Raw genomic sequence first — 27,461 nt, forward strand, 5'->3', positions numbered from 1 at the left:
AGCCATGCCTGGTTTCTGCTTGCCACAAGGGCCTGCCTTGACCTTGTGGCTGCATCCCTGGCTGCCCTGGGCCCTCTCCTGCTGCCTTCAAGTGGACAGCGTGGCTGGCTGGCTTTCAGCAGCAGAGAGCCTCGAGCAGATGTCTCCCCCACTGCTGCAGCAGCACCTTATTTTGGGAAATCTGACATATGGCTGCTGCTTCCCTCATTTGGAGCTTTCCTACCGTGGCTGCCAAGTGTGCCGTAATGCAGAGCATGGGGGGAAGTGGCTGGGGCTGAGCTAAAGGGATTTGTACCCCCTGGAAGCCCGTGAGGAGGGGAAATAGAGGAGAAAGAGGAGGGAGATGCTAAAGAATCCTACTCAAAGCTGTCAGTCACAGTGAGAGGGCAGAGCAGTCTCTCTCTTTATGTAACTGAGTTTGTCTGGATGCTTTGAAACTGTTTCCTATAAGCTATTTGAATTATTTAAATAAGTCCTTCCATAGGCTGATTGCAGCACTCTTTGCTGATCAGATTAATTATCCCCAGTGTATGGCACTTTTTCAAGCTCTGTTGTTGCTCACAGCAAAGCTGCTGCTGTGGCTGCTGATTTGGGTTGCCCTGTGCCTGGAGTTTGGTGGGGTTTGCTCTTCTGATTCTTCACATGCTCGTGATGCATGAAAGAAGCCTCTTAAGGGACTGCTGAGCAGAGAATCCTGGAAATACAAAGAAAATTAAAAATGAAAATTTAATCCTGTTAATTAGCATTGTATCAAAGGAGCAGTTGTCCCAGGAGGAGACTTTTGCCACAAATGTAGAAAGTTGTTTTCCATCTAATCAAAACTCTTTAACTGTTTGCATCCTTTGGGGGGTTGGGAGGGGAGGGGAATGTGGGAATATCAGCAATCAGGGTTTGTTGGGTGAGATATCAGCACTGGTGAAAAGGGTGAGTGTGGTGTTGTGAGGGTTTCCAGGACGAGGTGAGAGATGAGAATTTGACTCCATGTTCTTAGAAAGCTGATTTATTATTTTCTGATATTATATTATATTTAAAATGCTATACTAAAAAGAATGGAGAAAAGATGTATCAAAAGGCTAGAAAAGAATGAATAATAAAAACCCATGACTGACCAGAATCCCAAAACAGCTAAACTAAAATTAGTCATTAAGTTAACACAATTCACATAAAACTAATTAAATATACACCTGTTAGTAAACAATCTCCAAAGCAATCAAATAATTATTGTTTACATTTCTTTTCTGAAACTTCTCAGCTTCTCAGGAGAAAAAACCCTGACAGAGGGATTTTTCAGAAAATGTCATAGTGACAGGTGTGTTGTTGGAACCCAGGAAATTCCTCTGGCTGCCCTGGAGGGCTCAAACCCCTGCCCAGGGGGCTCAGAGACCTTGGCACAGAGCCCAAGACCCCCGTGCCTTTGATCTAGCCCTTGGAAAAAACAATTTCCAACCTTTCTCTGAAGAATTACAAATCAAGAAAGTTTAAGTAGAATAACAGTTTGTCACGGGGTGAAAAACAGATTTTTGTGATTTTTAGAATTGGGGCTCGGGATCCCAAGATGGAGGAATTTGGCCGTGCCTTGTCCTTTTTCCTTCTTCTTCTTGGCCTCCATCTTCTGGGTGATGGTGGCATTTTTAGATTGGTTTAGAGTAGAAGCTCACTGTCTAACATGGGTGATAGGTATTGGGAAGTTAGTGTAAATAATGTACATGTAGTTTTTAGTATAAAAAGATAGCACCACCTCTGAGGTGGGCAGTGTGCCTCTGTCTGACCTGCCAGACAGACCTTGGTGGGTCAGAAAAAGAACGTTATAGATAAGAAATAATAAACAACCTTGAGAATGAGATCAGAAGAATTCTGACTCCTTCTTCGACTGCTGGGCTGGGAAAAGAGACTTGTACATATCTCAGAGTCCCTCTGACCAGCAGAGGTTCTGAGAGTGTGTCAGTGGGAAATGTTCCAAGGCATTTACCAGGCTGTTGTCCCCTGTGTCCCCTGGCAGATCTTCGTGTGGGAGCAGAACCTGGAGCAGTTCCAGATGGACCTGTTCCGCTACCGCTGTTACCTGGCCAGCCTGCAGGGCGGGGAGCTGCCCAACCCCAAGCGCCTGCTGGCCTTCGCCAGCCGCCCCACCAAGGTGGCCATGGGCCGCCTGGGCATCTTCTCCGTGTCCTCCTTCCACGCACTGGTGAGTGAGCAGGGCTGGGCTGGGCTCAGCAGGGCTGCAGGAGCGGCTGGGGAAGAGCCGTCTCTGTCCTAGACGTGTCATTTGGAATTTCCACCACAAACAGATCTTCCTGGTCATCTCAAGTGTCTTCAGGTCTTCCAGGGTCATGTGTGGATTTGGGTGTGATCCACACATCCCATCAAGTCAGTGGGAGCCGTTCTGAAGCCCTCAGCATGTGCTGGCTGAGACCTTGGGCTCATCTGACTTTATTCCAATTATTCCAACCAATTATTCCAATGGTCATCAGCACCTGATGCCCCACAAGGGAGGGGAAACTGCTGCCTATGGTGTGGCAAGTAATGGTTGTTGAAATTTAAGTACTGTAACAGCCCAGCTCTTAAAAGTACAGGGCAATGTTCTGCAAAATGAATTTGAGTCAAGTTCTTGTAGTTTCAGCTTGGACTCCTGGAGGTTCACAGAAATAGCTGAGCTCCACTGTTGTCTTGTAGATGTCAGCTGTAGCCTTCAGTTGAATGCAGAGCTGTAATTCAGTCAGGGGCGTTTTTATTCTTTCCTATATGAAAAGATTAGCGTCATCATCCTGCTAATTGCTGCTGGATTTATTATATTTTTTAAGTGCCGGGCTGTAATTTGCATTTATGCTTTTTTTTTTTTCACATCAAGCAAAGCACTGAGCTCTAGCCTGAAAAACAGTCTGCCTCTTCATGCTGGTGTCTCTGGAGAGCCAAGGGAAAAAATATGTGTGGAAAAATGTTGTGTTGGAAGAGACACGTGTTTTCTTCTCCTCTCAGCAAACTCTCATGTCCTCCTTTGCCCCCAGGAACGTGGGGAAATGCAGCTTCATGCGAGGAGCCCTAACTCAAGTTTCAGGGAGGGAATTTACCCAGGGAAGCTGTGGCTTCCCCTGGATCCCTGGAAGTGTCCCAGGCCAAGCTGGACGGGGCTTGGAGCAGCCTGGGATAGTGGAAAGTGTCCCTGTCCATGGCAGGGGCTGGGATGGGCTTTAAGGTCCCCTCCATCCCAGATGATACTGACTCCATGGCCCCAGGCTCCTGAAGATGTTCTCAGTACTTTCATCCAAGGATGTGCTGAGTTCCCCCGGGTGGCTCTGTGTAAATGTCCCAGGACAGCTGTGGAGCCTCTCACTGTGGAAATGGAGGTGTTGCTGTGGTGCTCAAGTTCTCCTTTTGCTGGATTTCCCCTGTTTCCCCAGGAGAGCCCCCATTCCCCACCCAGTTCCAGCAGCCAGCCCTCTGTCCATCCCAGCTGTAGTTTTGGATGTGCTGCATCCAGCCAGTTCCTCAGCTGGGGACATCCCTCAGTGTTCCCAGGGCCATTCTGCTGCTCTGGGCTGTGGGAATGCAGCACTGAGGTGCTCCAGGAGGTGCAGTCAGCAGGGTGGGTCTGTCTGTCTGTCTGTCTGTGCCCTGCCTCCTGCCCTTCCCTACCGCTCCCTTTTTGGCAGGAGAGGAGCTCCTCTCCTCAGGCCGCCTCCACCTGGGAAATCTGATTAGACAGATTGTTTTTGGGCCTGAACTGTTCAGCTCTGAGTGATGTCCCGCTGATCTCCTGCCGAGCTCCCCAGATACTGGGCTCAGTCAAGGCAGTGTCTCTTGTTGCCACAGGGCATTTTGCTGTAGGGCAGCTGACACTGCTCTGATGGGAAGGGTCATTTCAGCTCACTTTTCCCCTTCCTGTGCCTTGCTCAGTCCTTCAGATGTCACTTATCTTTAAGGAAGTGCAGGCCTAAATGCCATGAGCTCCCTGCAAGCCTTTATCTGGCCTTGCTGCCCTTCTGAGTCAGCACCAGGATGCCCAGAGTGTTTCCACAGGAAAGAGCAAAGAGGAGGACCGGGTTTTTGGGAAGCAACTGATAAGTTTGGAAATCTCAGGTTTCACATGTCCAGCTTTGAAACCTTGCTAGGAAAAGAAAATAAAAGAAAAAACTCAAACCCTTCATTGGTCCTGAGGTTTTGCTCAATGATGATTAGGTGGTGTGTACTGTCCATTTCAATATTTGCTATTGGATGTTGGCAGAAGTGAGTTAATTTGCAGTGACAAGGCAGCAGCCTGGCAGCATCCCCACTGTCCCAGCAGTGAGAACCCTGAGTTCCCATAGGATTTGCCTTTTTTTCCCCCCAGACCCCCCATTTGGAGGGGTTTGTGCTGGGCTGCTGCAGCTCTGATGCTGAAGCCCCGTGGCATTGACAGGTGGCGGCTCGCACGGGGGAGTCGGGAGTGAGGAGGAGGACACAGGCCATGTCCAGGTCTGCCAGCAAGAGGAGGAGCAGGTTTTCTTCTCTCTGGGGGCTGGACACTACCTCCAAGAAGAAGCAGGGGAGGCCCAGCATTAACCAGGTAAGAGGTGGGAGTTTGGGGTGGTGTTATTGCAGGGGTGGTTTGTTGGTGGGCAGAATGCAGCTCTCACAGAGTCATGGCATTCCTCATCCCCTTCCAAAATCAGGGGCTGCAGCTGCACACCAGGGCACAGCAGCTCCTACCAAAGGCTTGGAATTTGCCCTTTTTTTCAGCATTTCTGCTCCTTCTGCTTTTCCTGCAGGTGCCTTCCCTAATCTCAGGAGCAGCAAAGCAGCAGTGTAATACAGACACAGCTTTGGAGAGAAAAAGCCCCCAAACAATCCAGACTTGTTTGCTTATTTTTAATTTAAAATGATGAGTTTGTACAATGATTTAAATGTAGCTGAGTTTGGTGAAAACTTCCTAAAGTGACAAGAAGCTTTGCATTCAGTTGGGACACTCCCTGTTTTGCTTCAGATTTATAAAAAAGCAGAAGTTGTGCAGTTTCCACCCAGTCACTGCCCAGATCTTTCTCTAGAAAACGTGCTCCAGTGTGGTAGGAAGGTGCTTCCCTGTTATTCTTTGCAAACATCCCTAATTACAGCTTACACTTTTTGAGAGCCATACCTCATCTAATTGCAGGAAATGTAGGCTCTGCCTTTCTTTCTCTTCCCTCACTTCTTGTGGGGAGAAAGGCTGGGGACCCACGCTGCTCTGTGCCCTGTGATTTCTTGTGCTGTCTGTTCAAGCAGCAGTGGCTGTTTGTTTTGTTCAGCAGAGGATGATCAGCCTGTTTGGAGTGAGACACTGAAAGTTCACCTGATATTTAGAGGCTGAGCAAAAGCCCAGGGCTTGGCTGGACTGCAGCTCCAAGAGCACGTTCCCAGTTCCTTGTGCTGATGCTGCAGCATCCCTGTTGCTTTGTATTTACTTGCCCCAAATCCCTTGTCCTGAGCTGGGATCCTGCTTGTGCTGTGTTTCAAATCTGTTTTTTCCCCCCCTGGGCTGGTCCCTTTTGTTTTTCCTTTCAGTGGAGATAATTGCATTCTTCACGCTGCCTCTCCTGCTCCTGCCCCCCTCACTCCTCCACAGCACAGGCATGGAGAGGGATTCTGTTCCAGGTTAAAGGAAATCCATTGTGCAGAGAGTTGTAAAAAGTGTGAAGTTTTGAGGAAGTAGCAGAGTGTCTGAACGCAGTGCCTGAACACATTTCCCTTGCTTGGGCAAAGTGTTGCCTATTGGGAGCAGCCAGCTGAAAATCCCCAAAAGGCAGAGACCTTTTCCCATCCTGCCTGGTCCCTGCTTCATTTTAGCCAGGCAATAATTAACATTCCAGCAACTTGATCCTAGGGCTGTGCTGATGTGGAGCTACAAAACTGACCTTTTGAGTTCTCATTGTTGGGTTCTGCTGCAGCACCAGCCCTGCCTGCCCTTCTGCTGCAGCCCTGTGCTGACCTGGGCTGGATGCTGCACATATTCCTGTTTGGGATGTGCCTGCCCTTCTGCTGCAGCCCTGGGCTGACCTGGGCTGGATGCTGCACATATTCCTGTCTGGTCATTCCTCCTGCAGGGGATCCTGTTGGTTTTGGCTCTCTGGCTCCATGCTGGGTTACCAGCTCCTGTTCCATTAGAGAAGGGTTACTCTGCCTTGTGCCTGAATGTTTGCTGAGTACGTTTTGGCAGCTGGCTCGTTACGGAGCCAGCCAGAAGCAGAGCCCTTCTGAGTCCTCAGCAGAGGTGGGGAAGTGTTCATTTCCCACTTTTACTGGTGGAGAAACCCAGCACTAGGAGAGATTAAATTAGCCCAGCTCCACCAAGGCAGTCAGGACAGACCTCCAAGCAGAAGTGGCCTCTAATTATCCTGTACCACCCCATCACCAGCTTGTTTTTCACCTCACCCTCTCTTCCATCAGGCCCTGCAGACCTTGGTGGAGGGCCCAGGTCTGGACAGAGGCTGGTGCAAAGGTGTGCCCGTGTCAGTAAAGCCACAGCTGTGCTCAGGAGGAGTGGTCCTAGTGAGGAGCTGGGGCTGGGGGACACAGGACAGCACTTCTGTATTTAAGGAATGGCACCTGCAGTGAGCTGGCCTGGTGTTTGGGGTCCCCTCTCTGCTGGAAACACCTCCTTGTTCTTGTGCTGTTCCTTTTTGGATGACAGGCTGAAGCAGAAAGAGCTTAGAGGGGCTGCTGGATGTGACTCACCCACCCTGAAGAAGGTTTCCCCCATCCCAGATTTCCACAAGAGTGAAGCATTTCTGCAAGCAGTGTGTTTGGAGATGGCTGTTTGTATTTCTCAGTTTGAATCCCGTGCTGGATGTGAGACAGGCTGTTCTGCCCCTGGCACAGGGAGTCAGTTCTTGTTTAAAGCAGATCCCCTCTCTTGTTCCTTAGGTGTTTGGAGAAGGAGTGGATTCAGTGAAGAAATCTCTTGAAGGGATCTTTGATGACACAGTCCCAGATGGCAAGGTAAAACCCCAGCTCTCCAGCTGCCTCCTTCCCCCACGTTTGCAGCCATTCAATTCAGAATCAATAAGATTTGCTGTTTTGCCATTTCTAAGCATTGGAGCTGCAGTACCCACAACAGTTTTGTTGTGGTTTACTCAGAAATACTGCACATTTGGGTTTTAAATTCAAATCTGCTTTCATCCCTGCTATTTTGTTGTCGCATTCCTGGCATTCCCAGTAGGCATAGGGTGAAACCCCAGGAGAAGCACACTGCAGCACTGTAGCTGTGTGGGTGGCACAGGAGGCACACTCTACCCTGCTCAGGGAAACCTGCAGGTTCCTGTCCAGACAAGCCTTCAGCCTGGCCTTAGGAGCCAAATAGCTTCTCTCTGAGAGCTCTGGTGCAGCACATAATGCACTAGTTACTGATGGAGAGGGAGCTGTGTTGGGCTGGGATTGTCATGATGGATTCTGTTTATTTAGAGGGACAAAGAAGTGGCCCTGAGCAGCGTCCACCAGCACAACCCTGACTGTGATATCTGGGTGCACGAGTACTTCACGCCCTCGTGGTTCTGCCTGCCCAACAACCAGCCTGCCCTGACAGTCATCCGGCCCGGGGACACCTCCAGGGACGTGCTGGAAATGATCTGCAAGGTAAACCTGCCCTGGGGCAGCTGGAAATCGCTGCAGCCTCGTGTGCTGCTGCTTGGACTGCTCTGCACTGGGACACAGTTCTGTCCTGGGTGAAAAACACAAATCACACTGCAGTGTTGGGGCAGGAGCACAGCAGAGAATTCCCTGCAGCTGGAGCTGACCTGGTGTGGCTGCAGGGACAGCAGGCTGGGGCTTGCCCTCCCCACTCTGGCTGCTGTGCATGAGTGTGGAAGTGCCTTTACCTGCTGGCTCTGCCCCTGCTGCTGCCCTTCCCCTGTCCCTGCAGTGGCACCAAGCTGAGGGTGGGACCCTCTCCCAGCCCCTGGGTGCCCCACATTGTGGTGGTGCAGCCACCCTGGTGCCCCCAGCTCTGCATCCCTCCCCCAGCCCCTTCCCCTGTGCCAGGCAGGTGAGGTGACCTCACCCAGCCCTTCCCAGGAGCCAGGGGACGTGTTCCCAGCAGCCATCCCTGCTTCCCTGCCCTCGGGCTGGCACTGGGACAGCAGCAGCCCCAGGAGTGGGGCAGGTGCAATCCAGACTTTCCGTGTTTGCTGCCTGCAGTGCAGAACCAGACCCAGCCTGGCGTGGGTGGCAGGAGGGGACAGGGGGAAGCTTTTATCTGCATTTGGAGTGGAGGGGAAGGAAAAACCACCTGGATTTCTTTGCCAGATGAAGTATCAGAGACGTTGGGCCATTAAAAAGAGTTCCATCTCTAAAGAGTTGGAAACTTTGACAAATTAAACACAGGCTTTCAGCTCTGGCAGCTGCATAATGTGTGTTTTCGGAGCGAGCGAGACCTGTCACGTGCCGCTCTGAAAAGTGAGTCTGCTTTGTACAACAACAACAGCAGGAGAAAAGAAAACATTTATTACTATTGAGAGCTTAACTTTGGGGACTTTCAGAGCCTGTTGCATGTGCCTCTGAAGAGAGGGAAGGTGAGAGAAAGGCGTTTGTTTCCAGTAATTGCACGGTGCGCTCGTCTCTCTGCCAGGTGCGCCGCAGCTTCTGAAAGCTCTGCTTTGTCTTCAGCAAAAGATGACATTTTTGGAGGGAGGCCTAACAGGGAAGCTGGATGACACATGATTAGTAATGATTTATTTTTAGGGTCTATGTTCTGCTTTGGGTGAGGATGGTTAACTCAGTGGACTGGATCCTTGCTGGTGCAGCCCTGTGGTTCCAGCAGGTGCCTGCTGAGGGTCTGGTCTCTCCCTGTGCTTTTGCTGCGCTGGGTGGGGGTGTTTGAGGAGAAGGGGAGGTTGGTGAGTCTTTTTTCAAGAGCTACTATCTGTTTCTTTCCTTTCTGTAAGAGTTTTCAGCCTCAAAAGCACTGTCGAGATGCCTTTTTTCTGTAGCATTTAATAATCAATCTCTTTCTTCTGTCTCTTGCATTCAGCTCATTTTCCCCCCTTTAATATCCGATCCACATCATTTCACATCAGTTTGCCATCTGCCATCTGAGAGCCAGTCAAGTTCTGGTACAGTAAACATTTCAAGCTCTACATTTCATATAAACCTCCTCATGTTTGTGTGGATGTGGTTAAATCTGTGCTGCTAAACTGAGCTTGATTCTTCTGTTGGAGAGCATTCAATGCGCTAAAGTCATTGTGGAAAATGTGTTCTTATGCTTACATTGCTGCTTGTTATTATACAGCCAGTTAGGCTTTGGAGGATGCTTTGTGACACTTTTATGACTCAAGATCGGTGGGAGGAGTGTTTAAAGCATTTTTAAAGTGGTTTCTCAAAGATTTCTCCTCAGATGTAGCTAGCAACATCACTTGGAAGGCAGGAAAACTCAGTGTATATGCATGAAATTGCTTTCTCTGGCTGATAGGAAATAGTTGGTCCCTTCCAATCTTAACCATCCTGTGATTCTGTGATGACACTGCTCAGTGTGAAGGAATGTATATGCATTAGTAGCATTTGCATAATGGTATGTCTTAAAATGGAGGAGGAAATCACACTCTGTATACGGATTTAGGCAGAGCCAGTGTGGAGATAATAACACCAAAACCCAATATGGAGATACTGGCAGTAAAAAACAAGCCCAGATGAATACATGGCATTTTGTCTTTTGACTGCATAAAAAGTGAGGCAAGAAAGGTTTGGGGTTTTTTTTCCCCTCACCATTTACATTTTCCAAAGGGACCTGCATGAGGGGCAAGAAGCAGAGAGCCCAAGGTCTCAGGGTTTGTGCTCAGAGCCTCTGAGAAGTTGAGCCTGATGCTCTGGGAGCTTCCTTTGCTTTTGGGCTGGTGTTTTCCTGCTGGGAGAGCTGGGGCCTCGCAGGAGCAGTGGGATGGCCTCATTCCTGTGCTGCTGCCACAAAGGTCTCCCCCACCAAGCTGGAGAACGTGCCAGGCCCTCTCCTTGGCCAAAAGGAGCGGGGCTTGTGTGCCAGCCCACCGTGGCACTTGGAGCCTCTTGAATGGGAGCCCAGCCCGGCTGTAAATTCTTCTTCTGGAGCACCTCAGCTGAGCTGTCAGGCTGTGCTTTAAACAGGGTTAGCTGCTTAATTTAGTCCAGACCTAGCCAGAGTTATTAGGAGAGAAATAAATAAGGCACAAAGCTGATTTGGACGGCTGAAAGGTATTTTGGGTGGTCCTGAAAGGATATTCCTATCATTAAAGCTGCCCTGTTTCTGCTCCCACCTCCCCACATGTGGATGCAGCTCCCAGCAACAAGAAGTGGGTTAATGGTTTGGCTTTTAGGGCAGCCTGGCTGTGTCCACATTCCAGGGACCTTTTCTTTCACTTCAGTAGAACATCGTGGCCCTGTTTGAAGCACTTTAACCAGTGTCAGATTTTGAGGTAGACACAGCCCTGGGGCAGCTGTAGGATGTTAATTAGCTAAATGGGGTGGCTCATGGCCGGGACTCTCATTCCTGACCTGGATGGGATCACAGTGTACTGGATTGATGGCATCCACTTGGGCTATGGGGTTTGTTGGAAGAAATGCATGGCTCTAAATAGGAGTGTTTTACCCAGTTTTGTCTTCAGCTGATGCTCTGCCCAGAGCCTGGATAAATTCAGCCTGCCCAGATTGGCTGAATTCATCCCAGGGGGTGATTTCTGCCTGCCTGGGCAGGCTGGAAAGCACCCCTTGGGTCTCCTCCACAAGGGAAGGACGTTGGTGGGCTGTGGATGGCTTTGGGTGGTGGCAGCACAGCTGGCACTGGCCATCAGACACTCCTGAGGTGCAGCATGAGCACAGCAGCTTGGGCACAGGACACAGGGAGGAGATCCAGCCCAGGGGCAGGAGGAGGAGGAGGCTGCCAGCTTCACAGGATCACAGGATCACAGGATCCTTCAGGTTGGAAAGCCCTCCCAGCCCATGGAGCCCAGGCTGTGCCCACCTTGTCCCCACCCAGAGCACTGAGTGCCACCTCCAGGAATTCCTCAGACACCTCCAGGGATGGGCACTGCAAACCTCCCTGGGCAGTCTGTTCCTTCCCATGGGGAAATTCCTCCCTCTCCTCCTGTCCCTGTTCCCCCTGGCTGTCCCCTCCTGTCAGGAGCCACAAGGTCCCCCCGAGCCTCATTTTCTCCAGCTGAGCCCCTTCCCAGCTCCCTCAGCCCCTTCCCAGCTCCATTCCCTGGCCTGGACACCCCAGACCTGGGGGATGCACTCAGTGGGTTTAGGTCTCCTCTCTGTGTTTTTGTTCAAGACACCTCTGTGTCTAGGGACAGTTAACTAAGCTGACCAGAAAGTAACCCAGGACTCCTCTGTGTCATTTCTGAACCTTTAATGCCAATTCTGCTTCCCTTTGGTTTCTGAGGTGTGTGTGTGTGTGTGTCTGTAAATAGAGAATTACTGAAAACAGCAGTGATCAGTGGGAAAGGCAAGCAGGAAGCTTTCCAAAAAAGAAAAGTCAGGGAGCAAGGATATCTCCAACATTCAGCTGTTTTTCTTTTGGCTCTGGATAGATTTCAGTCATTAGTGAATTAACTAGGAATTTGCCTGGATTACAGAGGTTGTTCCATTTCAGGTACTCCATTTCATCCAAGGATAATTTGATTTTTTGGGATGGACATATTTGAACAGAGCACTGTGCAGAGTGCAACAATAGATCTGTTTTGGTTTTCCTTCTTATTATTGGTAGCTTTTTTTACTCCTGGGCTAATCCAGGCTTTCCACAGTGTTTCCTGTTCTCTGGGTGTTTGCTGGAGGGTCAGGGTGGGATGTTCTCCACAGGTACATTGCTCATCACCTCAATGTGCTGCTGGATCACACTGGAACTGGAAAAGCAGGCTTTAAAAAACAGGACAAACAGGCAATAATGCTGCTCTTGCATGAGTTTTCAGATAAGCCATTGTTTTCAGCACAGCCTGAGAAACCTTGGTAATTTGCTGGGGTAAAATGAAAAGGCTGAGGTATCAAAGCCTTTAATGATGGGATTTCAGAAGTGACAGTGAGGAGAATTTACCTCCTGTATCTGTGATCACTTTGGGGTTTCTCATTAGATTTAGTTTAGGAACTTTGAAAGTAACTCCTGGATGATATCCTTTGTGTTTATCATACTTGTAATGTGTTTTGATTACACACTGCATTAACCTCAGCTTAAATCAACCTTATTAATCATGCTGAGAAAAGGTCGTTAACATCTCCCAGACCAAATGCTCTAGCCTCAGCTAATTATAACTAATTCATTAAAATGGTGTGACCTGCTTCCACTGGGATGCAATCCAGGATGCAACTCTTGGCTGCTTCCAGCCAGTGTAACCTGAGCTGCTTGGAATTTAGAGGACAGACAGATTTTTTGTGTTTATTAACCTTGCTTGAAATCTGCCACATCATATTTGTGTGCTGAATTATGAAGATGCTAAAAAAACCCAAACCCAAGAGAGAACAGCTCTCTATTTTGCTCTGTTAGCAGAACATTTGGTTAGGAATCCTTTTATCCAGAGGCATGCTCTGAGGTCTCTGTTCCAGCTTATTGGGCTTTTTTCTGGAATGGCTTGGGAGGGAGCAGAATGCCAGGCCAGCAGAGTGCCCTGGGTGGGTACATGGAGTTTATTCCTGGGGGGAGCAGGAGCAGCAGGTTGGTTCAGCTTTCAGGCAGGAGATGGTGCTGGAAGGTGCTGCTGTGAGGGTCAGAGAAGAGGGAATCCTGCTTTTCCAAAGGCTCCCTTCTCTTGCAGACACACCAGCTGGACTGCTCTGCTCACTACCTGCGCCTCAAGTTCCTGCTGGAGAACCAGATGCAGTTCTACGTGCCAAAGCCAGAGGAGGAGATCTATGAGCTGGTAATGCTGCCCACTGGGCTGGTGAGATGACACCGCTGTTAATTAGTGTTTGTCTGAGTTCTGGAGCACGCAGAGTTATGCTTTTCACTTTGCAATTACGGCGCTTTGCAGACCATGGCAAATTGGCCTTCAGCAAAGGGATCTCTCCAAACCTTTCATCCTGTGCTGGTGTTTAGCTCACTTTTTGTCTGGAGAGAGAGGAGGGACAGCCACAGGCAGTGTGAAAGTCACTCTGAGGTACATGGAAGCTTAACTTCCCTCCAAGTTGTCTTTTCCTGTTGTTCACGTTGTCCATGGAGGTTTTACAGACACGTGGAGGTTTTACAGGCAGCACACTGTCTGAGTTTTAAAGAGGGGGAAAATACACAAGTTGTTGGGTGTTTCTTGGGTTTTTTTCCTGATGGCAAGCTAAAGATTGAGGTCAGGAAGGTCTGGAGTTATGTGTGAGAATATACTTCCCTAATTGCCTCAGCTGGCTGTTCTCATCTCGTTCATCTCGAAAGCAGACTTCAAAGGAATTCTGCCACGAGAGATTAAAAAAAAGGCCAAACAGGATTAATGTCATGCTTTAACTCTGTGATTCTACGCAGGCATGCTGTAAACCTTTTTAAGGTCCTTTTCATTGGTGGCTGGCTTACTTATAAAAAGTAAAACTTTGCTAGTTATGGAGGTTTTGCTCGTTTAGCAAAGGACTTCTGGGATTTTCCATTAATGCTGTCAACAACAACAACAACAACAAAAAATAGTGAGAAAGTGCTAGAGGAGTGCTAGGACTGGGAAGTGTGATAGAGTGGGGAAAATGAAAGCTCAGAGGAGACAGCTTTTGGCTGTCGTTGTCTGGAAGGACTTTGGGGACGTGTGTTGAGAGGGTGTAGGATTGACAGAGTCATCACTTACTGTTATTCTGAAAAGCTGTAATTAACCCAAAACTCTGTCAGTGGGGCTGTGCAGGGAGTGGTAGATTTGGGTGCTGCAGGATGGTGTCTGCTGTGGGGATATTAAATCAAAACACTTTGTTTGCTTCTCGTGTAGGCTTGTTTGGGGAGAACATGGAGTTACTTCCATTGGGCTGTACCTGTTCTGAAATACTGATTTTTGCAGTGCTGATAGAAGCAGGAGATAAAATTACATTTTTATCAGGGAAACCTTTTACAAACGAGCTCCTCTTCTTTTCTAAAGGAGTAGTTTAGTACTGCAGTCCAAAGACTGAGTTTCAAAATGTTAATTATTGCAAATTGCGTTTTTACACGCTCACAGCAGCGTGTAAACAGAATTAATATTCACCTGTGGGTTCTGTTCACCTGGGGCTATGATTTTTTCCGAAGACAAAGGCTGGTTTGTTACTTCAGTGCTGAAAGGCAGGGGGATTTGCAGCTGCATGGAGGGCTATTGCCTGGGTGTGAATTCGTGCTGGTCTCCCAGGAAGGATGTACACGACCATCTCAAACACTTGGGGGCTTTCCCTGGTACAAATAAACATCAAGGTGTTAAAGGTGAAACGTCAGGCTGAGCTGTAGCAAATCTGATAGTCTGATAATGAAGAAACGTGTTTAAGAAACAAAATCACTCCTTGTGATTGTAATGCTGTTGAATAATTGAATTCCTGCAATGTGTTCATTAAAATAATATAAAACCTGAAGCTATTGCTTCCTGTAAATTAGGAAAACAGGAGCAGAAGCTGTGTTTCTCGTGCACCCAAGATGGCATTGACTGAGGGAAATAAATGCATGCTCTGTTTTGTGGTGGGGGTGGGAAAACACTGCTTCCTCCTCTCTAACTGTGTTCCAACAGCAGAGCTGAGTGACACTGCTAATGCCTCTCACACAGGTGGAGAGAAACTGATAAATAATGACCACAGTCCTTCTCTTCTGCCTGTAATTAAAAACCAAAAATCTGTTCCAAACCATTGCAATTGATGTGTCCTCCCACAGTAACATATTTTTGTGTTTGTTTTTTTCCCCCCTCTATTCAGCTGTACAAGGAAATAGAAATCTGTCAGAAAATTACCCAGCACATTCAGATGGAGAAGTCTGACGCATCCTCTGATATTTATGGTGAGTTTTGTTTTGCCTGTTTCCCTGCCTTGTTTTGCTGTTCCTCCCCAGTCAGTTCTAGCAGGTTCTTGCCTGCTGTTTACTGGGGTACCTGAAAGGTCTCTTGAGCACAGTGAGAGAAGCACTTGTGATTGCTGAGCCACCCCAGCAGCATTCACCACTCCTTCCTCCTCATCCCGCTCCTCACTCACTCCTTCCTCCTTGCCCCCTCCTTGGGGGGCACAAGATACCTGAGTCCTGTGGCCAGGCAGCTCCAGAGAGGCTCTTTGGCTTCTTCTCACCTGCCAGGGGCACCCAAGGTGGGTTCCTGCCTGCCCCATCCTTGCTGAGGCTGGGCATGCCTGGCTCCAGGGTGTCCCAGGGATGCTCCAGCCCTCGAGGATGTCCCAGGCAGAGCTGTGTGGAACGCAGAGCAGGAGAAGCTCTCCCTGTGCAATTTCAGCAGCATCTCCCATCTCTGTGCAGCTCACACTTGTCAGCTTTCAGGTATTTCAGGTTACAGCCCTCCAGCCTGGTGAGCTTGCCCTTTGGCCTGGCAATTCCTATTCTGCAGTGTATTTTAGAGTTACAGCCTCCCCCACAGGAAGCCAATCTGCATCTTTTTGCTGTTTATCTAAATATTCTGCTTTAATGACTAGAATGATTCTGAATCCCCAAACTGCTTATTATTCAGCTGCAGGCCATTGGAATATTGAGCTGTGCTGCAAAGCAGTGGGACTGACTGGGGCTTGAATATTGCAGGCCTAAGAAAGAAATATTCACCAGCCCAGTGATGGTTCAGGGGTCATATTTATGGAGAGTTGAGCTCTCATAGCATTTCCTGTTTATTTATTTTTCTTCTTTTTTTTCTAAAGGATAAATGGAAAAAAAAAGTGAAATGCATTGTGAGATGAGATGAGATCAGCTGTGTGAGGTGTGGGATGGAGCTGTGCAGTGCTCTGACCCTGCAGCAGGGAGTGCTCAAAGCACCCCAAAAAAGCTGCCTTTTCTCTCATTGAGGGAGAATAGCCAAATGTGGTTTGCCTCTAACTGGCAGAAGGATTTCTGTGGTCTGTGTGTGTCTCCCTGTGTGTCCATCCAGTGGGGAGTGTGTGCTGAAATCACAGTCCTGGAGCAGCTGAGGCTGGACAGGGCCTTAAAGATCACCTCATTCCAACACCACATGTCAGGGAGAGCTCACCTGGGAGCACTCTGTGGTGTTTCTGCTCCCAGCAGTGTCTGTGGCTGTGAGAGGCACTCCTGCAGGGTCTGGCAGTGCTGATCTCCCATGGGATGCCTTGCTGATGGCCTGAGCACAGATGTTCTCCCCTCTTTGGTTGGCACTCTTTTTTCTTTGCCTGTGAGGGCAGGAATCAGTGAGAATCCTTGGATTCCAGCTTGTGGAATGCTGGCATGTCCCCCAGCAGCTGGTTGTGGTGGGGGCTGAGGGATTATCTGGAGGTGGATTTGTTCAAGGCCACGTGCACTCAGAGATTTTTGTTCTCCTGCCATCAGAAGTTTGCAGTGAAGAGAGAAGGCTGTGCCAGGGTCAGCACCCATCTCTTCCCACCTGTGTTTCAGAGCCCATGCACAGTTTGATGGCAATGTTTTTTCATGTTTTTGGCAGCAGTGCCAGCTTATGCAACCGCTGTGGCTTCCACCCACTCCTGCCCTTCCTGTCGTGTGTGGAGCCCCTGTGGAAGGCAGCCAGGTGGAGCTGCACATCCCTGCTGTCCCCGTGTGTGTGCAGCCTGCACAGCCCTGGGCTGAGGTGTCTGTCACCTGAGTGCACGGCAGGGAAGCTCTGGCACTGCAGTCCAGCCACTGTCACAGCTGGGCAGGGGTTAACTGTGAGTGGGAGATCACCACTGCCAGGCTCTTGCCAGCTGCCCATCTCTCATCTCTTACAGCTCTTGACAACCTGTGTAATTGCTCCTTGTGCCCTTTCTGCCAGGAGTAACTGCAGGATTTATGGCTATGGCTCAAAGATGAATGCAGAAGTAACCATGTGTGCATTCAGGCCTGATGGATTGAAGGAGGCAGAGGTCTTCTCGTGGAGGAATCCTAGAATCCCAGAATTCTGTGGGTTGGAAGGGACCTTAGAGCTCATCCCTGCCATGGCAGGGACACCTTCCACTGTCCCAGGCTGGCCTTGGGCACTGCCAGGGATCCAGGGGCAGCCCCAGCTGCTCTGGGCACCTGTGCCAGGGCCTGCCCACCCTCCCAGGGAACAATTCCTTCCCAAAATCCCATCTAAACTGCTCTCTTTCAGTTTGCAGCCATTCCCCCTCGTCCTGTCGCTCCAGGTCCCTGTCATGAGTCTCTCTCCATCCTTCCTGTGGGCTCCCTTCAGGAAAGCTGCATTCCCAAAGCTTCTCTTCCCCAGGCTGAACAGTCCCAGTTCTCTCAGCCTTTCCTTGTAGGAGAGAGGGAGCTTGGGGTGCTTGGACATGCTGATCTCCTCCCAGTGAGAGCCTGAGCTGCCCCTCAGCCTGGTTTTAATGTGTGGAGTAAAACAGCATTTCAGTTTAAAAGTGCTCTTAGGAGCCGGGGCTTTGTGCTGACTCAAACTGCAGCCTTGGGCACACTCTGCTGGTTTTCCAGGGTTTTCCAGGTAGGCTTTGTGGTGATGACAGCCAATAACTACTCTGTTTTACAGCTGCTCTTTTAGTGGGGGGTTCTGCTCTCTGCCAAAGCTGGTGTGTTGAGTGAGCTTCACAAATTTCACTTGATTCAGCCCCAGGAGCTCGCAGGCAGGTTCCAAGTAGCTCAGTAAGTCAGGAAAGGCCATATGCTTCTCACTTCTGAGCTGCCACGTTCTTCCCCCTCTTTCCTTCTTCTTCTTTTTAAATTGTATTTTATTTTTAAATCATGGATGAAAAAATAACTCTCAGCCATAAGGATCAGCTTGAAAGGAGTCCTCTAGTCAGGATAGGCTCCCAGCACATCTGCACTGCTTGGCTGGTGGCTGATTCCATGTCAAAACAAACGACTCCCCCCAGAGGTTTGTAAATGTTTTTCTAGGCTCTAGGAAAAGAGAGAGCAAATGGTTGCCTGCACTCATTTAGGGAGTAATGAAGTTTCAGAAAGGCAAATGTTCTGCTTTAGATAACTCTCCACAGTAAATAAACAACCTGCATTTAGCTTGGGGGATGTATTTCCTTTACAGTTGTTATCTCACTGTGTCACCCACAAATGGCAGGAAAACCCCCCAGCCCAGAGCTCCCAGTGCCATTTGCCCTGTTTAGAATGAGGCTGTGTCAGCACTTCCACTCCAGGGCTGCTCTGCAGGTCTCTGGTGAGCATGAAATGTGTGCCAGGCTGAGCCTGGGCACATGACAGGCTGTGCCAGCAGCAGGGGCAAAGGGAAAGGGGCATTTCCACATGAATCTCCAAAAGCAGAGGTCAGCACTGTGTTCTAGCAAAGGGAAAGGGGCATTTCCACATGAATCTCCAAAAGCAGAGGTCAGCACTGTGTTCTAGCAGAGGGAAAGGGGCATTTCCACATGAATCTCCAAAAGCAGAGGTCAGCACTGTGTTCTAGCAAAGGGAAAGGGGCATTTCCACATCAATCTCCAAAAGCAGAGGTCAGCACTGTGTTCTAGCAGAGGGAAAGGGGCATTTCCACATGAATCTCCAAAAGCAGAGGTCAGCACTGTGTTCTAGCAAAGGGAAAGGGGCATTTCCACATCAATCTCCAAAAGCAGAGGTCAGCACTGTGTTCTAGCAAAGGGAAAGGGGCATTTCTACATGAATCTCCAAAAGCAGAGGTCAGCACTGTGTTCTAGCAAAGGGAAAGGGGCATTTCCACATGAATCTCCAAAAGCAGAGGTCAGCACTGTGTTCTAGCAGAGGGAAAGGGGCATTTCCACATGAATCTCCAAAAGCAGAGGTCAGCACTGTGTTCTAGCAGGAGCTGTTGTGCCCTGCCTCAGTTTGGGGTGACACATCAGCTGTGGCTCTCGGATTCCCAACTTTGTCCCAAACCAGGGCTCTGTGCAGCTTTGGTCTGCAAACAGCAAAGCCTCCTGGAGTGACCTTTGATGGCAAGAGAACTGGGGGTCTGTTCCAAGGCTTTGCAGCTGTGATGTCCTCAGATGTGTCTGCAGATAAGTGGTGTGTGCACTCAGAAATTCAGCTCAGGTTTTTGTTAGAGCCGCTTTCCCTGCTAACTTTGCTGTTGTGAGGGGAGGGAGAGGGGAGGGATTCCCACCTGCTCAGGGCAGGGGCTGGGACACCCTGGAGGGGGCTGGCTTCCTCTGAGCACTCCTGGTGTCTCCCCAGGTTTCTCTCTGTCCTCGGTGGAAGAGGAGGGGATTCGCCGGCTCTACGTCAACGGCGTCAAGGACACGGGCCTGGCTTTCAAGCAAGGTAAAACACCCCCAGAGCCCTCCCAGCTCAGCCCCTGCCACACAAATACAGGGGAAGGCTCTCCGTGCTCCCTGCGGTGGGATTGCTGCCTCTGGTTGTGCTCCCAGCCTTTGCAGGGAGCGTGGCAGCACCTGGGGCAGGGGGCAGCAGGGACAGCCAGGCTGCCAGCTGGGTCTGCTTTAGTGCAGCTTCTCCAGGCTGAGGCCACTGCATTTGCCATCCACTGCCCCCCTGCTGCACAGCTGGGCAGCTGGAACCCACCCACATTCTGAACTAGAGCTGGGGACCATGAGGGGTGACAAGAGTCTCATCTCTTCATAACCATTGCTGTGTGCAGAGCCCCCAGAAGCACTTCAGAGCTCTCTTGGAGAGGGTTTACGTGGCCTTGCAGAGCTTATTTAGCTCTGGCCCTTGCCAAAAGCTGTTGCAAAGGCTGCTGCCCCCCTTGGGCTGGTGCTGAGCCCGGCACTGTGCTGGGCCAGCCCAGCTGGTGGAGAATGCCCTGGCAGTTCTGTGACCCGGGCTGGTGGGGCTGGGAGTGAGTGGCCAAAGGGGTGCACTGGAGGCAGGAGCAGTGGTCAGGGAGTGGGGACAGCCTGGAGGAGCACCCAGGACCCCACACAGGTGTGTGTTAAACACGCAAAGATTCCTGCTCTGTCCTGTCCCTCAGCCCCGCAGCGTTCCCTGGTTAACAGGAGGGATATCCTGCCAGGAGCCCTGGGCACGGGCTGGGGGGCTCCCTGCCAGGCTGCCCCAGGGAGGTGACACCCCGTGGGCTCCTGTGTGGAGAAAGTGAGGGTCAGGCGAGGGTGGCTGGGGGTTTCATCAGCGCTCCCCTGGTGTTGGTTTTTTTGGTGCCTGCTGGATGTGTGAGCACAGAGTGCCTCCTGCGGGGCTGCAGTGCAAGCACAGGCGCTGGGAGCAGCTCAGGGATGTGTGGCTGCCCACGGCTGCCCTGGAAAGGCACTTCTGTATGGACAGCAGTCAGCAGGGTACTGGGACAAGATTCCCTGGGGTAGCAGCAGGAAGGGAGGAAAACCCTCTGCGCCTCCCATTACGTAAATGCATTGTCTGCATTTGACTGCCCTCCATCAGATGAGATGCTGCATTTCATTTTCAGTCTTTCCTCCAATTAGCAGACTTTTGTTTTCTCCTGGTAATTTCTGTGGTTTATCCTTTTTGTTTTTTCTGTTGGGCTGTCTTAGCAGGGAAGGCATTCCTTATTGGAATGGGAGCTCCTTGATTGCACTGAGATGGACGTGAGGCTTTATCCCAAACGATCCAAAACAAAGGCTGCAAAGAGTAAATGGAGCCCCAGATCCAATGTTTGTGGTTGCAGGCCTATTAGTGTGCTACTATAATGCCACAGAATCACTAAGTAGAATAAATTAAATAATGTGGAATGCTTGACTTGCCTTGTTTTGTCCCTCTTTCAGCTATGATTTTACAGCCCATTTACTTTGTAGCTACTCTATCTAGTGCGTGTGATTCTCCCTGAAACTGCACACCACACTGGAGTTTCTGGGCACAATTACATGCATTTAGGGAGATCTCCATTTTCCTAAGGAAGCTCCCTCCTGCAGAGTGGATCAGTACTCCTGGAGGGTTCATCCAGGCTTTCAGGTTCATCCAGGCTTTCAGGGTGCCAGCACATGGCAGGGATGGTCACCCCTGTGCTGTAAATTCCAGCTCTCATCCCTGTAAGGGCAAGGGTGGAGATGGGGCTGGTCCAGCAGCCGGGGCTCTGGCGCTGCTGTTCCCTGCTGTGCTGCTGCCTGCCTGCCCCAGGGGTTATTTGGGATTAATTTTGGGATTAAACCCCTCTGCAGCTCGCCGTTGCTGCTCAGGGAGGGCCCAGCTGGCCGTGGGGAAGGTCAGGGTGGCCGTGTCACCTCGGGGAAGGTCAGGATGGCCGTGTCACCTGGCAGGGCTGCACGCTGCCCTCAGCATCCCTTTCAGGGGACTCAGCTGCTTCCCTGCACATCCCCTTCTCCCTGGGGCGCTGCTGCTGTAAATAACTGCTGGAAGCAGGCTGTCAGAAGAGCCAGGACTAGCTGAGCAGGGCTCAGATCTGCCTCCTGAGCAGCCCTGTGCTGCCATGGAGTTCAGGAAGGGTCGCTGTGTTGTGGGGTGCAGCGTGCACAGCGGCTGTGCCGTGAGGAGAGGGGGGATCAGTTGCTGCTGGCACCTTGTGAGGGATGCCTTGGTGTCTGCTAAGGAAGGCAGGAGCCTCCCCTGAAATGGAAAATGCAAACCCCCTCCCTCCAAATTGCTATAAATTTTAAATTAAGAGGGCTCTCAGGCAGATATGGGAGCAGGAATAACAGTTCTTTACTAGGGAAGAAAAGAAAAAGATAAAATGAACCTAAACCAACACTGCCAGAGTCAGAACCCAACCTGACACGCTGTGGGTCAGGGTGCTGGCAGCAGTGCCATTGGAATTGTGGCTCAGCCCTCCTGCAGTGTCATGGGTGGTTCTGTTGGAGCAGGGATCCTGGAGAAGGGTGCAGTCTTCCTCTGAAGATCCAGGGGAAGAGGCAGCTGCTGTTCCTCTGGGAAATCCAGTGCAGGAGCCGTGCTGGTGTTCCAGAATCTCCAGATTATATCTGGGTAGGAATGCTTGGCTCCTCTCTTTTGGCTTGCATCTCCCAATGGGATGCTGTAGCTCTTATCAGCCATGCAGGGACATTCAGTGGTCTCTTATCAGCAGATGTGGAAGAAAAACGGCAAGTAGAATACATCTTGCCTTCCAGTCTGGGACAGGGGACTTCCTGGGCACTCTGCTCTTAGGGTGCACTGGAGGAGCAGCCAGACAGCAGAGCTCACCAGGTCCATCACATCCCAGTGTCGTTGCAGGCATTCATGATTATGTCTAGCCACAAACAGCATCAGAGCTCCCTGCTGTGTGAGTCTGACCCGTTCCTCTGTGTCTCAGGCCTGAAGGCTGGGGATGAGGTGCTGGAGATCAACCAGAGAGCTGCAGAGGAGCTGGACTCGGCGCTGCTGAAGGAGGCGCTGGCGCAGCCCTCGCTGTGCCTCACCGTGCGCACCCACCCCGAGCCAGAGGAGGCCCAGAGGCTGGGCCAGCCGCCCCCACGGCGCCCAGAGAACCCCCCCGAGGCCGGGGACAGCGCCCTGCCCTTCCCTGGGGGCAGCCAAGGTACGGGGGCAGCACACACACCGCTCCTGGGGGCTCATTCCCTGCTGGGAGGCAGGGAGGGAGGGCAGCTACAGCCTGAGCTGGGCGCGGGGCTCACAGGGGTGCCCTTTATCCTGGCAAAGACATTCCAACTATCAGCACCAAGCTGGGCTTACCTGCAGCATGTGGTATTTTCTGAGTCCCCCAACAAAGGGAGGAAGGATTGATGAATCCAACTCCATGTTCTCAGAAGGCTAATTTGTTTTATCATCTATATTATATTAAAGAATGCTATACTAAAACTATACTAAAGAATAGAGAAAGGACACAGACAGAAGGCTAAAAGATAATAATGAAAACCTGTGACTCTCTCTCCAGAGTCCAACACAGCTTGGCCCCTGATTGGCCAATAAGTCAAAATAATTCACAGCAGAAACCAATGAAACAATCACTTGTTGGTAAACAATGTCCAAACACATTCCAAAGCAGCAAAACTCAGGAGAAGCAAATGAAATCATTGTTTTCCTTTTCTCAGAGGCTTCTCAGCTTCCCAGGAGAAGAATCCTGGGCAAGGGGATTTTTCAGAAAATATGGCAGTGCCAGCAGTGTGCAAAAGTTATCAGGCTCCCAGCTCTTGGGCGGGCTGTCTGGCTTTCTCCTTATCAGAGAAATCTCCCAGGTTCGGTGTCTTTGGCTGTGTGACTGATGTGCTGGACTAAAGTCCTGCACTTAGTCAGTTTTTATGTACCAAGTCATTCACTGATAGCAGCTGATGACAATCTGTGCCCACTGGACCACAAAGTAAGTGAGAAGTGTTCTTCTCAGCTTTTCTGGGGAGTCTTATTTGCAATTTAAACATTGAAATGCAGTTTTGCTATGGTAAATGATAATATATATTCATGATCTGAGTAAGGACAGTTTTCAGTCTATCATGAGGGAAACAGGAAAGGAAAATTTTTGTCCTAGCTATATATAGGATTGAAATAGCCACCAGATGCTTTAGCTGTTGTGTTTAGCCTCACAGTTGGAAACGATCACAATTCAGGAGCTGACGGGATGTTCAGGGATTGTAGCTGAGTCTGAGGAGAGGTGCTGGGTGTAAGGCATAAGCTGTGACTCTTGATTAACCTTCCAGAGGCAGCATAATGTGAAGTGGATGCCCAAAGATAGCTCATTTCAAACACAGCTTAGGGAAAAAATTGATCTTAAACAAGGAATGTGGTTCTCATGGCTACCTGAGAAAATTACAACTTCACTACAGTAGCATCATCACACAAAAGAAATAAGAAAGGAATGATTCAAATTCTGTAATTTATGAAATTTCATTAGGTAAATGGTGGAGATGATGGGAATCTAAGGAGGGAAGGTGTCATCAGCACAGGCACCTCACATCCAGGGACAGTCACAGACCCAAGTGCTCCTCCTGGGCAGCTCAGAGGGTGCTTTTCCCTCTGCATTTGCCCTCAGGATCTCTGTGTGGCAAGGGCAGGAAGAGTTAAAGCATTCTGTGTGCAGTTTGGGGCACCACAACATAGGAAAGGTCTCAAGCTGTTGGAGAGTGCCCAAAGAGGGACACGAGGGTGGTGAAGGGTCTGGAGGGCCCACAAGGAGCAGCTGAGGGCACTTGCAATGTTCAGCTGGAGGAGAGGAGGCTGAGGGCAATCCCACTGGGGTCTGCAGCCTCCTGCAGAGGGGCAGCTCCAGTCTCTGCTCCCCGGGGAGGGCTGGAGCTGTGCCAGGGAGGGCTGTGTTGGGCATGGGAGGTGCTGGGCACTGCCCAGGCTCCCCAGGGCTCCAGGGATGCTCAGGGGGGGATTTGGGGTGAATGTGCAGGGCCAGGGACTGAACTGTGTGGTCCTGGTTGGGTCCCTTCCTGCTCAGGAGATTCTGTGGCTCTGTGATTCTCCCTCTCTGGGGTCAGCCAGGAGCACAGGGGCCCTGTGTGTTTGGTGAGATGCACAAATAACTCGGGAATGTTTTAAAACGCCAGAATTCAGGGGTTGACGTGTGCAGGTGACCCCAGAGCACAGTGCCATGGGGAGGGACGTTCCTGCTCACCACACTGCCCTGCTGGCAGAAGATTGATCTATAGCAACTGGGAATTGTTTGCCACAAGTTTGGTTCCTGAATTTCTACCTGCTCCTCTAGGTCTGAACACAGAAGAGGACACTGGTTGTACCTCTTGCTTCAGGGTGTTTTGGATCATTTAAAATACAGGAGAAATCAGTGGAATTAAGAATTAGGTAGTTTCTAGGTAATTAATACTGTTCTGAGCTGAGACTGGCTTTGGGGAGTGTGATATCCATAGCAAGTGGAAAAGAGGGAGCAGGAAAATCTTCCACACAGCTTATTGCAGATCCTCCTGAGGGGACTGCTCAAGGCAGCCTCGTGTAAGATGCGGACTACACCTACACAGGCAGTTACAATTCAACATTTTCCTGAAATTTTCCCTTTTTAATCTGCATGGAAGCCTTCCCAGTGAGGCTTTTGTGCTGGAAAATCGAGGTAGTCTTGCACATTCTCCCAGCTGGCCACAAGGTGCCCCCATTGGCTGCTCAGCAGCAGCTTCTCACAAGCCTCTTGTCTTTGTGATTGTCACTGAAACCCTGAGTGCTGGGGCTCAGCTTTTCCCTGGGGTGGGTGTGCCCTGGGAGCAGAGGGTGGGAGCTGGGGTTTCTGTGCTCACAGAGCTCTCCCAGCACTCACATTTCTCCTGGAGCGTTGGGCTGGGCTCTGTCCCTCCCCAGAAGGAGGGGAATATTTTTTCCAGCCAGCAGGAGGAGTGCGCGTGTCCCTGCAGCTTCTGTAGCTGCCACATGAGATAATTTGGGATGGCTTAGCCCAAGGTGGCAGTGAAATCAAGGCTCTGCACCCAAGTGTGTGACTGGGAGGCAGCTGGTCTTCCCCTCCCATTTCCTTTTGTGTTTTATTGAAGCCTTTCTTTCCTGCCCCTGTGCTGTGTTAGGGATCCATTACCTACATGACATTTAAAATGGGATCTGTGCTTGTATTTGGGGTATTGTGGTGTTATCTTAGATTTTTGTTGATCTTAGATTTTTGTTCATCTTGGATTTTTGTTCTTGGCTCCACAGCATCTTGCAGAGAGCAGTCAAGTATGAAATACCCACTGACCTATTTATTTGTGTCCTTGTTGGTTGCAGGCAGCCTGGCTGGCCAGGCAGGTCAGCTCCATGCTTTCTGCTGGATGCTTTTTGGTTTATGGGACACAGATTGAGTCTGTGGCTGAGGAACTGCAGCCCCTCCCAGCAGGGTGACAGTGCCAGTGGCACACACAGCACCTCATTTTTGTGTGAGGCAAATGATTTTGTGTGTTTTCAAATTATGAACTTTTTTTTGAAAATTTTTTTATATAAGTACTTTTTGGGGTATTTTTTGAGGAAGAAGCTGTCCTGGTGCCTTGCTGCTCAATGGGAGGTGCAGAGGAGCAGAGCAGGGCTGTGTTTGACCTCTCTGGGGTATCTGCCAGAGCTCCTGTTAAATCTGACATCTCTCACAGCTCTTCAATCATCTGGAACTGCCTTGCACATGCTGAGCTTGGGGCTGGAGGTGCAATTCAGCTCTGTGGCCGTGGTTTCTTCACTGTGTTTGCTCAGCAGCTTGTTCTGGAGGTGACCTTGGGTTTGTATCTGTGACTGATGTGAGAGCTGCCATCCTGGGCACCACGGATGCTTTCCCCATGGAGCTGCACTGCCTTTCAGAGCCACAAGTTTTGTTCCTTTCATCTGTTACTGCTTTTCCTGGCTCTGGTTCTCTCCTGTAACACAGCCTGCATACATTTGGCTGAGGGGGATTAGCTCTGGTTGTGTCTGAACCCCAGAGCAGGTTTTCCTGATTGCCCAAAAGGATCAGTGGGGTCTGTGTGCCCTCCCCACGAGGAGTGTCCTGCTCCTCTGGGTGCAGGGAAGCAGAGCTGAAAGCTGGAGCACAGCCTTGGATCTCCCCACACCATCAGGAAGGTGTTCTGCTCTTGGAAGGGGATTGGGAATGGGATTAATACCCAGATTTATTTGTTTCACTCCCTTCTTGCAGTGTGGGGCAGTCTCTGAGGTTTAGGCTTTGCCTGGCCCTGGGTTTTGGAGACTTTTAGCATGGGGGATCATGTCAAGCATATAAATCTCCATGCAGAATGGATAAAGGCTGAAAAAGAAAGTGCCCCCCTGTCTGGGATGGGTGTTTCAGTCTCCTGGATAGAACCAGGTGGGTTTTTCAGGGAATTTGTTGTTTTGTGGCTCAGGGAGCAGCCAGAGGTTGGAGTTATTAACACACAGGCTAAATCTGTGCTGTAAAACTGAAACAAACTCCTGCTGCACTGTGAGAACAGCCACTGGTTTTCATTCCATCCTCGTCCATCACAGGCCCCCTTGGGCTGAGTAATTTGGATTTCAGAACCAGCTGAGGCCACCAGTGACCCCAATTTCTTCAGGGTTATTTTCACGGGGCTGATTTCAGACTTATTGTAGCCCAGTTCTTGTGCTTGATGTGACAATTCCGGGGCACTTCCTGCAGCAGCCACCGGAGGGCTTTGGGATCAAATTCCATTTTCCATCCCCAGTTCCCCAAATTGCTGCGGTGCTGCCTCGCCCTCTGGCGGCCTCCGGTCCTGCACAGGAGGCGGGGCTGGTGTTCCCGATTTCCCCATGGAAATGAATCCCTCCTTCCCCATTTCCCCATGGAAATGAATCCCTCTTTCCCGATCTCCCCATGGAAATGAATCCCTCCTTCCCCATTTCCCCATGGAAATGAATCCCATCCCCAGCATCCCAGGGCACGTGCTCCTGTCATAGCTCAGTGTTTCAGAGCTAACCAGAATTCTTCTGCAAGGAAGAAAAAAAGGACATAGTCCCGTTTTACTGCGGATTTATAGGTGAAATGCCATCTTAAATGAAAATTTAATCCGAGACACCATTCCCTAACAAATCCTGTCAAAAATGGTGCATTTAATGGCAGAGCCTCTTCAGTGAGGCACTCTGTTGTCATAACAGGGCCATTCCCTGGCAGCATTTGGATTAGGGAAGCTGCTGTAAAACTGCCCAAATAGATGATATTGGGGTATTGGTATTTTTATTATATATT

At 50.2% G+C, this 27,461-nt stretch overlaps 1 protein-coding gene across 1 annotated transcript in view; it reads left to right on the forward strand.

Annotated features, from left to right (window-relative positions):
- Nucleotides 1–4,325: 4,325 nt before the first annotated feature.
- Nucleotides 4,326–27,461, forward strand: part of TIAM1 (TIAM Rac1 associated GEF 1) — a 47,490-nt gene continuing 24,354 nt past the window's right edge. Inside the window, exons 1-7 of the mRNA XM_031063771.1 lie at nucleotides 4,326–4,543; nucleotides 6,874–6,948; nucleotides 7,411–7,581; nucleotides 12,720–12,824; nucleotides 14,797–14,878; nucleotides 19,142–19,228; nucleotides 22,164–22,388. Coding sequence (XP_030919631.1) covers nucleotides 4,445–4,543; nucleotides 6,874–6,948; nucleotides 7,411–7,581; nucleotides 12,720–12,824; nucleotides 14,797–14,878; nucleotides 19,142–19,228; nucleotides 22,164–22,388 — 844 coding nt within the window. The 5' untranslated portion in view covers nucleotides 4,326–4,444. The remainder of the gene's footprint in view (nucleotides 4,544–6,873; nucleotides 6,949–7,410; nucleotides 7,582–12,719; nucleotides 12,825–14,796; nucleotides 14,879–19,141; nucleotides 19,229–22,163; nucleotides 22,389–27,461) is intronic.

Source organism: Geospiza fortis, unplaced genomic scaffold, assembly GCF_000277835.1.
Source record: "Geospiza fortis unplaced genomic scaffold, GeoFor_1.0 scaffold659, whole genome shotgun sequence".
NCBI lineage: Eukaryota > Metazoa > Chordata > Aves > Passeriformes > Thraupidae > Geospiza > Geospiza fortis.